Genomic DNA, 14569 nt, shown 5'->3' on the forward strand with positions numbered 1-14569 from the left:
TTTTATGTAAAAATGCTACTAATCCTGATACCACCCCGCTGACGTTATCTGACAGCAGCAGCAGCAGCAGCAGCAGCAGGGAGCTAAAAAATTATGAAATCGAATTTGCAGTGTTAGTTATAGGGAATGACCCAAACTGGGTTATCCGGTTTGGAAAACTGTGTGTAATAAATGCATATTATAAATTTCTTATTCTGAAAATACACGTTTTCAAGTTTTATTAGTAATAAATCAATTTCTCCTTAACTCCACCAAATAAATGTTGAGGAAATGTTTAAATATCACCAGATCAAAGGGTAAACTAAATTATTGACCTTCTTTACATGTTTGTCTGACTGAAATTGGGCAAGTAATTTCATTTCAAGTGGGATATTTTTAGTCCCACTGACTTCTCCAACTTAGCTATTACCAGGGAGTCTTCCTTTGACAGGGTTTGGATGGTCAGGCTACCAATGATAAAACCACCCCCAGCAAAGCATGACGCTAGGTGCTGGGTTTCAGCAGTGAGTAGGATACTGATTTGGCTCTCAAGAAGCTCATGTTATACAATTATTTGATTATAAGTGGGATACATGATTGACATAGGGGTCCTAAGAACAGAAAAGCTTCTCTAAGGAAATACTTCTGTTTCGAAGTGAAGAGGAATTTACCAGATAAAGAGCAGAGGGAAGGAAAAGAAAATCGTGTCTGTGAACCTCCAGGAGGGAGAAGAACCAGTGAATCGGAGGTGGTGAAAAAAGGCAGCTGGAAGGTGCTAAGGAAGTAGCACAGGACAGATAGTTGAAATAGGGCCCAACCACGCAGGGTGTCTTGCCCAGGTTAATGATTTCATCTGTACTCTAAAAGCCAATGAGAGATCTTAATCTCTCAGGTTAGTGATACAATCAAAACCTGCATTTTGAAAATCATTCTGCCTCATTAGCGAATAGGCAAAGGCAGTGAGGAGGGGCATGAGCAGGTGGGAGATCTCAGATTGGAGGACACTAGAATATTCCAGCAAGGAATGGTGGTGGCCTACAGTAAGATAATATGGAAAGAAATAGACTCAGAATATTTTTGAAGAGATAATCAGTATGAGGAGTGTTTGACACCCAACTATCTAACAAGAACTGGGTGACTGGTACTACCAATGAAGAAACACTGGGAGAGGGTAGAGTTGGAGATAAAGAGTAAAAACTATGATTTTTTTTATGTGGACATGTGGAGTTTGAGTTACATGTGACCCTCAAGAGATGGCAATTGGTTCTAAAAGTCTGAATGCCAGAGGAGAGGTCAAAACAGTTGGAGAGCCTGGGATCAGTCTCAGAAGAGCTTCCTACAAAATAATTAACTGGTTAATAAATAAACAGGTTCTTAAAAACTAAGTAGAGGCTAATGAACCCATAGGGGAAAGGAAAGGAACAGCCTGTGTTAGGAAAAGGGGTTCTTTGTCATGGAAACTAGAGGTCTGAAAAAAGAGGACTCCACTGCCCAGAACGCAGCTACACATAAAACCTAGGTGCTGGGCTCAGAAATGGGAGGATCAGCAGGGCCACAGTGACCCACAGACCACATCTTACCTTCAGTGGCATCCATCTCCTTCACCACCCAGCTGCTGCTGCTGCTGCTGCTGCAAATTTGTTTTCTCCTAAAAGCCAGGTGCCTCCACAGGAACCTACCTGACTCTGAGATCCTATCTGTGGCCTCCGAGATGCCTCCCAATTCCAAGTCCATTGGCAGAACCTCACATATACATACATTTGTTCATATTAATTATGCTTGACCACCAGATGCAGGGTATGTAGACAACATGTGTATAAAATACTATGTAAAGCATAGTCTCCGTCCTCAAACTTACAATCAATGGTATGAGCAGCTCAAGGTGAAACAACAACAAAACAAGTGCTGTGAAAGAGGAGGAGCCTGGCCGCTGTGGCTCAGGAGGTTGGAGCGTTGCCCCCTTGCACTGGAAGGTCTCAGGTTCCCAGTCAGGGCACATAACTAGGTTGCACAGGGGTGCGCACAGGAGGCACCCAATCGATGTATCTCTCTCACATCCATGTTGCTCTCCCTCCTTCTCTCTCTTTCTTCCTCTCTAAAATCAATTTTTAAAAAAGAAAAGAATGGGGAGCTTATTCCAAGGCCAGAGGTTAACCTCTGAAGGAGTTCCAGCCCACTGGCATGCATAAGGAGAGGGCCAGTGGAGTCAGACTGTCTGGAGACCAGCAGATGAAGGTCAAGCTACACAGCTCCCAGGAGAGTGGCTGCAAAGGAAGAGAAATGAGGGCACTACCCTCTCTCACCGGGTAGTGGGGATGGTGGGCCACTCTAAACTCACAAGAGCTTGGTGTGGGACACTGGGCCACAGCTGAAAGCTGCCCAGGAGGCCTTGCTTCGAAGTCCTCATCCTCCTTGGCTTTTCCCTTCGTGCCCAAGGAGGTCCTTTGAGGAAAGTCTCCATTAGGTCTCTCCTCTGTGAGCTGCTCTGAACCCCCTGCAAATTCTAAATCCTTCTGGGAGCCTCCAGTTTCTAGGTCTTTCGAGGCACCCATCTCCTTGTGTAATTTTCAAGTTGGGTGATATATCCCAAGGGAAGGTCCTCTCGGGTGCCCTCCAGGGTCAGGTGCATTCACTCACCTCCCCCCTGATGGCAGAGCCTTGCACTCCCTTTTCTCCACAACACAGCCCAGCCGCTCGCTTTCTGCTGCATATGCCCCCTCTCTCTCCTGGTCACAGTTGCCCTCATTGGTGTTCTTCCTAAAGCCTCGTCCAACCCTTTGTTCACTGACTATGTGGCCTTATTCACTAGTGGGCTGCCCCGCTTCCAACCCACCCATCAGCGCTTGCACATTCATCTCAATGAAGAGAATCAAACAGGGACCGGATTACCCACACACACACACACACACTCCGGTGGTCTCTGACCACAGGCCAATTTTCCCCAGATTTCTTCCATGAATTTATTACAGTTTTCAGTCTCAACTGCTGAACATAAAATGGGTCTGTAATTCACTATATTACTTAAATGACAATTTAAAATAACTGTTTTCTAGCTTGGGAATTTTCCCTGATTAATAATTTACTGGTTCTGTGTGGTCTTAACAGAAATGATAAGTGGGAAGAAGGAGCCAAACGAGCTATAATACCACCCTTCCATGGCCATGCCAGGTAAGTATTTTAGAATCGAAAGGCCAGCATGTACCATTTCACTCAGTTGTGATGGCTCCCAATTGGATGGCAGCCCATTAGAAAACGGCTCCAGTTTGAGCACCTCCAGGTCCTGCTGTGGAAGGGACCTTTGCTTTCCAGAGCTTCTGTCACACTCAGGCAGATGTCCTGGTTTAGGAGATGGGCTCTCAAGTCCCAACCACGCCCCACCCTTTAGCTGCTCCTGATGGGCCCTGGTTACTTCCCAGACAGACAGCCCCCTTGCGCCAGGTCCCCAGAAGTCAGGGAAACACTATGGGGTTTGAATCACCTGCCACATTTCAGCAAACATTACACACAGAAAAGTTCAGGATCCTGGGGATCAGTCCGCATTTTACTTTACAGTACATTCACATAAGTTCCTGCATGTCCAAGGTAACCAGATCACATTCAGGTTAGCACTGCTGGTAACAAAATTATACAACTACCCTGGCTTCAAAAACAGGATGGGATGATACACATTAACAATTATTTCCCTTTAATGCTGCAGGAGACAACACATTACAAAAATGCAATCACATGCCTTTGACAATCCAGTGTGAAGGCATACTATTTACGTTAAAATTAAATGATTTGGGGCATGGGAAGAATAAGAAGCGTTTCAAAGCGTTAGATAAACTTCCCCCCCCCCACCCCCATCCTTCTCTTCTAGCCATCAGCTGGCATACTCGCCATCAAAGCCTGGGGAAGAGAGGGACAGAGGACAAAAGGGGATCATTTAGCTCCGAAATGCATGGTTTCTTGGGCCACTTCTATAAGAACTACTTAAATAACCTGAAATTCTAGAAAGAGTTAGTAAGAGACGGTACGATGAGAAGCACCTGGAGAAATTCCTCTAGTTGCTGAAGGCAAATATCAGCTGCAGACTTTTCACAACAATGGAAAACTGTATCACATACAATAATATATTAAGTTCTGACAATACACTTTCACTTTACTGAATGAAAACACTGGTCTTGAATCAGCTCAGAAAAACAGCTGTCATTTCATCTGCAATATTTTCAATGGGCTTTCTTACATCATCATTACCATCTAAGAGTGAAGCTGACCAACAGCCCCGACCCTTGAAAAATATAAGAAGCCAAACTGAGCTCTAATAAAGACTAGAATGAATTAGGCAGGAGAAAATACAGATGTATGAGAAAGCCATAAGTTAGATTTGGGTCTCTTTTTCCTAGATAAAAAACATTGTTACAAAATGCTTTGGACCCGGGTCCAACACAGCTGGAATGATGAGTTATTAAAAACGCAAGCCCCATCCCGAAAGATAGCGTGCTCATGGAGTACCTGTTCCCTAGAAGTCCAATGTGCTTTAGGATGACTATCAATTCGCTGCATCATTAAGTACATGATTCAGAATATACTTGGACTTAATTCATTCCAGTGACTGAAAAGTCCCTGCCACTTGCTGCCAAGAAATTTTCAGTCCTGAACTACTCTCAGGTTATAAAAAAAATTGATACTCATATTTGCTGCCTCTAAAAGAAATACCACCCTTTCAGGGCTGAAACGCATGGTGGAAGAGGGAATAAGACACTACTTAGAACAGTCACAAAATATCTTATGAAAACCCAGAGCCAGTGCATACGTTACAGCCCCTGAAGAAAGCCCCAGCCACCGGGTAAGCAAGGGGAGCGGTGATGTTTTTGAAACCAGAGTGAGTTGGAGCTAACTGTCAAACAGTAAATTCACATAGTAAAATGCAGAATAAGTCAACATATCGCCAAAGTTTACATTATATCTAGAAATATGTTTTATGCTTTAAAAAAAATCGCAATGCACTCCAAAAAAATGTTTTCAGATAATTCATGTACAACAGAAGGCACTGTTATCTGCATAAATCCACTGATTCTGCGTGGCAAAAACCTGAGACGTGCAATTGATCCAATCCTCTAAAACCATCTTGGTCATTCATCCTTTGGAGCATATGATTTGTCCTTCACAGTCCAATGATTTTGTTTTCCTTTAATTTCATACATTACAGTAGCTTCTTAAAATACATATTTCAGGGTGAGAAAGGTCAAAGGGGAAAGTGGATAAAAGTACTGCCCTATGCCAGGAGGATGCCAAACAGCAGCTCCCAGCCCTTCCTCCCCTTGATCGCACATTCCCCTGGTGAAGTGAAATTTCCCGATGACACTTGGTCTTGGTCGGTGGATGTTCCATCTTTCAGTTGTTGCTGGGCATAGTCCCAAAGTTAAATGCGGAGAGGACGCCTTTATTTTCAAAGGTGAAGCCTCCCTGTTGTTCAATCTTCTTCTTTGCCTCTAGCATTTGTCAAGAGAAAGGGGAAGAAGAAGAGCATTTAAAGTGCAAAGCTGGAATTCACCTCAAAGGAGCCAGATTCTTTATACTTAGCAGCGTGAAGCAATGTCACTCATGGCATTAAGTGCCCTGCCCTACTGGGCATTAGCTTTAACAGACTCGGGGCAGTAAGTAATTATGTTTACCATCATGGAAAAACTGTTTGCTAACAATGAGCAAAATGAAAACAAGTCTCAAAGTTGAGTTCTGCCAGCTCCATAATCTCTGCTGCGGAAAGGACCCCCAGACCTCTCCTACCAGGAAGAGAATCTGTGCAGCACTGAAAATCTAAGTCACTGAAGAAAACCTGGGTTCCTGCCCGGCCAGTGTGGCTCAGTGGTTGAGTTTCAACTCATGAACCAGGAGGTCTCTAATTTGATTCCCGGTCAGGGCACATGCCCAGATTGCTGGCTCAATCCCCAGTTGGGGGCGTGCAGGAGGCAGCCGATCGATGGATGTTTCTATCTCTCTATCCCTCTCCCTTCCTCTCACTAAAAATCAGTAAAAACACATTTAAAAATAAAAATAAAACCTGGGTTCTAAACTCTAAATGCCTATCCATGATGTTTCCCAGGAAAATATTTTTATAATTACAAAATCCTTTCCATTGATTTCCTAGGAGTGACCATAATAATGTCTGCATAAAATAATGTCTCCAGCTCAAAAACTGAAAATCAGCAAGAATCACCAACATGTAAAGCCCAACAAATAGAAGTGAATAGTTTCATTTCTAGGAATACAAGCTCCTTGCAAGAACTCATAAAGCACCTCAGGTCATCTGTGCTTAAGATGTTTAGGAGGGTGATCCAGCTGATTCACTCTCCTCAGCAAGACTCATTCCAACCCTTATGTCTTACCTTTAGTCCAAAACAGGATGAGGATACGAATGACACTACCACTAAAAGACACATATTAATGCACAGTGTTTTATAAAGTTAAGATATCATGAGTTTAAAAAGACCATACAATAATAATTCCTTATTATCCTGAAAGGCTGGCCTCTAACAATTTAAAAAGCCAATTGTAGGTGCACTCTGACCCATGCACTCTCATCTGAGAACCACACTGGCCTACCTGCCACCGTCCTCCGGTGCTCTGCCAGGGTGTACACCTCCTGCAGCGTTCTCCTCTGGTCCTCACTGAGCGGGGCCATCAGCAGTTGGTACCAGGCAGCGTCCCGATTCTGCACAGCTGTTGCATTTGGAGGGAAGGTGGTAGGTTTTGGAGGAAAAGATAAGGGAGCCCAGTGACTATTATTTCAGACAATAATGACAGATCTAATTATAATGAACTGATCGCAGACAGGGAGAGACAGGAAGTACAGACAAACACAAGGTAATGAAACTTATTCCAACAATGGATTATTTCTGAGGATCCATTCAGTAGCCAACTATGTGGGGCTTTCAAACAACATTGAAAATCTCTGCTTTACCTAGTTCTCTGCCTCCTTCACCATCTCCTCTTCCTCCTAGGGTTTTACCAACTATGAATGCTCCCTAAAATCCAGATCTTGGGAAACACCTGTACCCTCTTGTTACCATTTTCCTCCAGAATTCTCAAACCACCTGCAGCTTCAGCATCAAGCCTATACCAAGAACTCAAATTTGTACCTTTAGGCAAAATCATTCCCTAAGGCTACTGGACCTTTCCATTTGGATAACTTGCCTCAAATTCAGCACAACTGAAAACAAATTTAACATTTTACCTCCCAACCCCTCTTCACCTCCCTATTTCCATCATAATTCCATGATTCTCCTAGTCAACCACTGTAAATCCCCAACATCTTTAACCATGTCCTCTCCACACCCAATCCTCTGCTGCTTTCTTAGTCTTTCACCTATATGCTTCTTTCCGTCACATACTGATCCAAAGATGACTGCCTATCACTTGAGGGGAATTTTAAAATACATATCCCAAGATCCCACCCAAGACCTAAAAGCTTCTGCTCATCATGATGCACACCCGTGTGTGGAAGAGACTCCCTCAGAGCATCCCCTCCCTATTCCCATCTCCACACTTATGCCCTTATTTTCCCTGTGCTTCAGAATGTCCTTCCCTGTACTCTCTACCTCTAGTTCCTGCTAAATTTCAGCAAAACAAAGAGGTGGTTTTATTTTCATTAATAGTATTTGTAGCAACACTAAATAATGCCAATATATTATGTACTAGCATTACCTTGTTGGTAATAATATTTTATACATAAGGGTGCCCACTTTAATACTGCTTTATAATAGCAAAAACACTGGAAATATTCATATGTTCATCAATGGAAATAAATTATGATACAATCATAGAAATAATATCTAGATATATAAAAGCCTAAGCGACCAGCCGACCGTTCAACTGGCCAACCGGTAGCTATAATGCACACTGACTGCCAGGGGGCAGATGCTCAACGCAGGAGCTGCTGAGCTGCGGTGACTTGGCAGCTGCAGTTCTCGGGTGACGCACCCGGAACCAGAGAGGAGGGAGCCCGATTCCAGGGATCGTCACCTGAGAACCACCCTCTTGCAATCTGGGACCCCTTGGGGGATGTCAGAGAGCCGGTTTCAGCCCCATCCCCACAGGCCAGGCCGAGGGACCCCACTGGTGCACGAATCCGTGTACCAGGCCTCTAGTGTAACTATAAAACAAAAAGATCTGTATTAATAAATTTTTTTCATTATGATTTTATAATTTTCTAAACATTTTCATTGGTTTATTATTTACATTGTATAAATTTCCCATTTACATATCCCATTTTTATATTGGGTTATTGGTCTCATTCATTTGTAGAAGGTTTCTGTTAACTGTGGATCTTAAGTGTAAGATATGTATATGCTAAATATCTTCTCCCAGTCTTTTATAAGTCCTTAACTGTATTTACTAGTATAGTGTCCCTTGCTGTACAAAATTGATAAATTGCTTATATAGTAAAAAAAAAAAAAAACTTCTAACAAAGGGGAATGAAGGAAGAATTTAGAAAAAATATCTGAAGATTTAGGGAATAAAGACATACCCAGCAGAGCTTGGGTAAAAAATTGATATTCATCCACACTATTGTCAAGGTCAAGTGGAGTGCTGAATCCCTCAAGGGCAGTTTCCTCTAAGACCTCTTCATCCCAGTCGTCATCATCTTCCTCCTCTTCTTCACCTCGCCCATTCTTGGACTGCATGGCTTGTGCAGTTATATTCGCTTCCTCTTCATCACTTGAAATCTCCTCTGTGAATCCATTCATTATTGAGAAGGAATCAAAACATATAAGAACAAAATATAAAATTCCATAGAATAAAATAAATGATAAAATGACATTCTGGAAATGGAAAAACTACCACATAATTTTATGTAAAATTATAAAAATAAATCTTATCTTTACTGTAGCTTGCTAAACTGAAAATGACTTTGTCCTCCTCACTGAAAACAATTTAAACTATGCCTAAATTTGTAGTCCAGCTGAACATTACTAGCGTTTGGTTATGGCCGCCTCATGTTCATTAATATAAAATACTACTTAAGTACAGATACACAAATTAACTTTTTTTGTCAAAAAAAGATATAAAATGAATGTGCAGTCAGTACATGTGTTTTATTTTTTTAAATCTGAAACTTTAACTTTTATTATGTCACCAATGGCAACGCTGCTGATGGTCCCTGAACACAACAGAGTAACACCTGTATCGTTAAGAATTCAGATTTCACACTGCTAGTGATTCTACAGATATGTGTAATTACCTGACTAAGTATATAATGTGTTCTAAATAACAATGAGCTCCCACTGAGAATCTCAACAATTAACTAATTTGATTATGAATTGCTCAGAATGTTTGAGTGAAGTGGTCATTTCTGCTAATAGCAACAGAATAATATAGAAATGTAAAGGAAAAATAAAATAGGTAGTTAGCTACATGTGGGTTGAAAAGTTAGAAGATGAATTGTTTATCACCATGGACTCTATTTCTGTTTTCAGTGCTGATCTGTTCCAATCAGTTAGACCAGTATTGTAAATAAGCAATAGACAGTAAATGCCAGGATTAAACTAAGGTAGTTTTAGAAATAAGGCAAGAAACCACAATTTTGACCCCATGTATAGATATGGCAAAAGTGTAATAACAAAGACAGCAAGAAATACTTTTGCTAGTTAATCATTCTATACTTTAGTAAGAAATTCAACAAGAAAGTCTGGAACATTGCAGAAAAATTTCCCTCAAGTCATCAATTATAAGCCAATAAAAAGTGGGCAATACAAGAAATCAGAAAGAGAACATCATAACATAGTAAAAAAAAATTATATAATTGTTGGCATATACTAGTACTTAGCAAAAAAAAAAAAAAAACTTCTAGTAAAGGAACATTACTGCAAAAGACCTATATAAAATTCCATAGAATTTAGCATCAAAAGTAAAATTGTATATTTTTCATAAAACTTTTTGTTTTTAACCAAAAGAGGAAAAATTCCATTTGGAGTTGGATAATACTACTTCCTGAGCCCTTGCAAGAAGTCTTGCAAAAACATTAACTAAAATAAAGACCTAATATTCCTTTTCTATTTTGTTGTTGTTGTTAATCCTCACCAGAGGATATCTTTTCCATTAATTTTTAGAGAGGGTGGAAGAGAGAGACAGGGAGAGAGAGAAAGAGAAACATCATACATTAATTGGTTGCCTCCCATACACACTCTGACCAGGGCCAGGAATTGAACCTGAAACCCAAGTATGTGCCCTTAACTGGGAATCAAACCCAAAACCCTTCCATCTGAGGGCCAGTGCTCTAACCACTGAACACACCAAACAGGGCAAGATCTAATTTTCTTGACTTAACAATCTTATTCTGACTCAAGTAAATCACCTTCATTTATGTACTTTATTCTAAATATATAATATGTAAATCACAAATATCTCTAAATTATAATTTTTGATGATGAGTTACCTAAGAGTCATTTTTCAAAAACCAGGCACTCAGCACGAATCTGCTGTACTGACACTTCTAAGTCTAATGGTTCATTTAACTTATAACTGTTGCCTTCATTGAGACTGTTGGGATAAATAAATAAATAAATAAATACTGGGTTGTTAAGTTATTGTCAAGATCATTTAAGCCTGTTACAAATGTATTTCCCAGGGTGTACAACATTCACAAGGCTCAATAATAAATCATGTGTCAAAAGTGAACAAATATAAATTTATATCACATGATATAATTAAGTCAACCAAACCCAACCTATCTGTTAAATGTGCAATAGGCCAAAGAATATAAATCTGTTTAATAACTTAAATAGACTAAGATTCAAAGAAAATGCATGCTCAAATAAAATTCAATTCTAGCATTCACTGCAATTAGAAGACTTTACCATTTTCTTCCATATCAGTTTTCTTTGCTTTTAAGCGATCTCCTTGGTTTCCCAGTTGTCTGGTAGCACAGACCTGCTTCAGGCCAAGGAATAGGAAGAGAACTGAGGGCACAATCTGTGCCACCACAGCATCTACTGCAGGAGGTCGATTCTGCAATTCCAAGAGGATACTCAGTCCTATTATACACATCTTCCGGTCATGATGCCTACAAATTATGGAGGATAAATAAATGTGCATGTGAGGAATGAGGACAAATTCTGAAGAAATTAAAAAAGGTGTACTCTAAGGTGCATTCCCTGAAATTATATAGAGATATCCCCCATTTTATACTCTATGAAATCCTATGTAAGTGAAGTTTTGTAAACCACTTATCATCAAAGATCTATGGGAGTCTGCAATTAGTGTAGTGAATCTTACTGTACTATCAATGTATGATTATTATAAATGCTATATCAGAGCCTTGGTATAACAAGTTTCATTAAAGCAGGAATACCTATATTTGACAGCATAAAATTCTTATCCTATGAGAAAAAGGGAAGAGTTCCTTAGACTTCGTCTTTATTATCTTGGTCTACCAGGTTTTTTGGCAGATACACTCTTACAACCCCAGGCACCAAAATTTATTTCAAAAACTCAGTATCTAATACTCTGAACTTAACATCTGTAAGTAAATCTATTAAATGTCTTCTGCTATAACAGAAGACAAGGAAAATTTAATTATGAAGGAAAGAAGTTTGACCAATATACATTACATACATTTTTCTACTAAATGTTTCTTCTAAGTTGTTTGAAACTAAAAAATATTAAGAATAAAAAGACTACTATATGGCATAACACTTAAAACTCTGGCATGAACAAAAATTCATTTGCAGTTATTCAGTTTGTTTAAAATGAGAGTAATATACAACAAGCCCAATGATGAATATATTTCAAGCTTCTGTTATTCTTCATTATTTGCATTGCTTGATTCATTCAAGTTACTACTGCCAAAGTAGTATGCTCTAACAGGAGCATACTTGCCCTGAGGGCTTTCTCATCCATGTAGCCCTAACTAGTAGTGCATACCAGGTGTCAAAGGGATCACAGCAGGAAAGATGATTATCAAGTGGGGCTCTAAAGAACCTAAGGAAGCCTAATCCAAGCCCAATCCAAGCATGCCCAGCCCATGCAATAGCTGAGACAGCATTTCTATCTTTAGAAAACTGCTTATAGATGCTAATATGGAGACAAGAGTACCAACTGCATATTGTGAATGACCAAATCCCTATGCTCTAAATCTTTGTCAGAGACGACTTGAAGCACAATTTCTTTTCTTTTCTTTTTTTAATATTTTTTTTATTGATTTCAGAGAGGAAGGGAGAGAGCGAGAGAAACATCAGTGATGAGAGAGAATCATTGATCAGCTGCCTCCTGCACAACTCCAGCTGCCTCCTGCACAACTCCTACTGGAGATCTAGCCCACAACCCAGGCATGTGCCCTTGGCCAGAATCGAACCCGGGACTATTCAGTCCACAGGCCGACACTCTATCCACTGAGCCAAACCAGTGAAGGCAACACAATTCCTTTTTAAAGTATGTTCGTCCCTTATAGGCTTTAATAAGAAATCGAAAGCAGGGCCAAATTCCAGTTTTCTACAAAAATGAATAACTTGAATAAACACAGCAGTTTATAAAGATGTTCTACCTTCGTAATTTGGGCCTCCTTTATTTCCCCACCACTTCGCAGTCTCCCAACTATTTCTCCTGCTGGAAGTCTTTGCTCACGAGCACATTTTTCCAAATGATATCTTACAAAGCTTAAAAAGAACATTCGTTATTTCTAATACTTTAAACAAATTAGCTCCAATTCTAGCATAACACAGTCACTACTATGTGTTGGGTCACTGGAGGTGGGCATATAACGACTTTGGAATCTGACTTTTCCTATGTCAGAAAACTAGGCGAGCGCTCCACATAAGTACAGACTCTCCTACCAGGGCAGCTCCTGGCCTACAACTAACAACCCTGACCTCACCTTGGAGAACAGGCTCCCTGGAGATCTGCAAGGTGTTCAATATCCCAGGACACTGCATTACATCTTTACCAGACTGGTAACTTCCTTAAAACTTGACTCCATTTATAATGTTTTTACCCACAAACACTTAATAGTCATGGAATCAGGATGAACACTTAATTTTTGTTACATGGAGATATAACAATACACACGAGTCAAAAACAAGTCGGGAAGGGCTATACCTATTTTTCAAAGCCAGCAATCTTTCCACTAGATTATACTGCTGAAACACATTCCTAACTCTCTAAAAATTAAATGTCAACAACACACTAAAAATTCTTAAGATATGAAAGTTATCTTTCTATATCATATTATGTGTACATTTTAAAAATTCAACTTTCCAAAAAAAGAAATGCAGTATAAAATTAAGAAAACACTTACCCAAGAAAACAATCTGTATCATTCATCCACTGATTTATAAACTGTACAGTTATAGGTCCAGGGTTGTGAGGCAACTGAATTCTCTCTAGGGTATGTAGCAGCAAATCGGGGTTGTAGTACAAGGCAGCAATCGCAACCTGAAGACACATAGTCCGGAGCTCGCTGGTTTTGACCCCTCGGGTTAATCTCTCCAAAACAAGCTGAACAAAGAGGGGAATGCACTAGAGGAAAAACACAAAAAGAGAATCAACATACACAGAGAAACCAAGTAACTTTTATAGAAAGCTGAATATTTAAAAAAAAAAAAAGTATAATCAATAAATAAGATACCCTTAATGGCAATAAAACCTTTGGTTATTTAAATCATTTTGAGGGATATTAAATTTATATTCTCAAAAAAAAAAAAAGAGTGATGAAAGGGCCAAAGAGAGATCCCAGAGCAGTGCCAGAAGTCTCCTTCCCTTTTCAGGGCAGAGTCCAGTTAGCTGGAGACTGTCCTACAGAGTCCACACCCACGTCGTGGCAGTAATCCAAATAATGGACTCAGCCTCCCATGTTTAAGGTAAAATGACTATGGTAATAGACCAAATTAGGGAGAGAAGTGCATAGGGCTGAGAATAAGCATTATGTGATTAGAATTTCTCTTGAGAAAGAAAATTCTTATTCGTATAAGTAAAAGAAAAAGACTAAAGAAAAACAGGGTGGACTTGGTACAATAAAGCAAAATCATCTGACCCCACCTCAAAAATGCATATTGATGAACTAATTTTATTAGAAATATTTGTCAATCGTTATTTTCAATAACAATGGATGGACTGAAATCATTTGTGTAATATAAAATTCTGAGGTTTTAAAATAAGCTCATTTTAAAAGCAAATTTTAAAAAATCAGTTTCAGAGGAGGATGGGTGAACAGGCAGAACAGAGGAATTTTAGGGCAGTGAAACTACTGTATATGCTACTATAAAGGTGGATATACTATGTCATTATAAATTTGTCCAAACTCTAGAATGTACATCAAGAGTGAACCCTCAAAGACCTTGTATGCGTATATGCATAACCCATGGACACAGACAATAGGGTGCTAAAGGCCTGGGGTGAAGGGCCAGGGGGGTGGGGTAGGGCTGGAGAGGGTCAATGGGGGAAAAAAAAAATTGAAATACATACTGGTAAGTTGCTGAACAAAGGAGTTCCCTCTCTTGCTCTCTTGCCTCTTGCTCTCTATTGCTGCTTAGGCCTGACTCCTGGCTTTCTGACTCTCATGCTCTGCACTCGCCCACATGGCCCACAGCCCTGTGGACCCCACACACAATGGACT

At 40.0% G+C, this 14569-nt stretch overlaps 1 protein-coding gene across 1 annotated transcript in view; it reads right to left on the bottom strand.

Annotated features, from left to right (window-relative positions):
- Positions 1-3492: 3492 nt before the first annotated feature.
- The window catches only part of IPO8 (importin 8), a 57889-nt gene continuing 46812 nt past the window's right edge, over positions 3493-14569 (bottom strand). Inside the window, exons 22-26 of the mRNA XM_014539236.1 lie at positions 13253-13473; positions 10818-11023; positions 8489-8692; positions 6565-6681; positions 3493-5453 (exon numbers count right to left, since the gene is read on the bottom strand). Of these exons, the coding sequence (XP_014394722.1) occupies positions 5356-5453; positions 6565-6681; positions 8489-8692; positions 10818-11023; positions 13253-13473 (846 nt within the window). The 3' untranslated portion in view covers positions 3493-5355. The remainder of the gene's footprint in view (positions 5454-6564; positions 6682-8488; positions 8693-10817; positions 11024-13252; positions 13474-14569) is intronic.

This window comes from Myotis brandtii, unplaced genomic scaffold (genome assembly GCF_000412655.1).
Source record: "Myotis brandtii unplaced genomic scaffold, ASM41265v1 scaffold209, whole genome shotgun sequence".
In the NCBI taxonomy this organism is placed as follows: domain Eukaryota; kingdom Metazoa; phylum Chordata; class Mammalia; order Chiroptera; family Vespertilionidae; genus Myotis; species Myotis brandtii.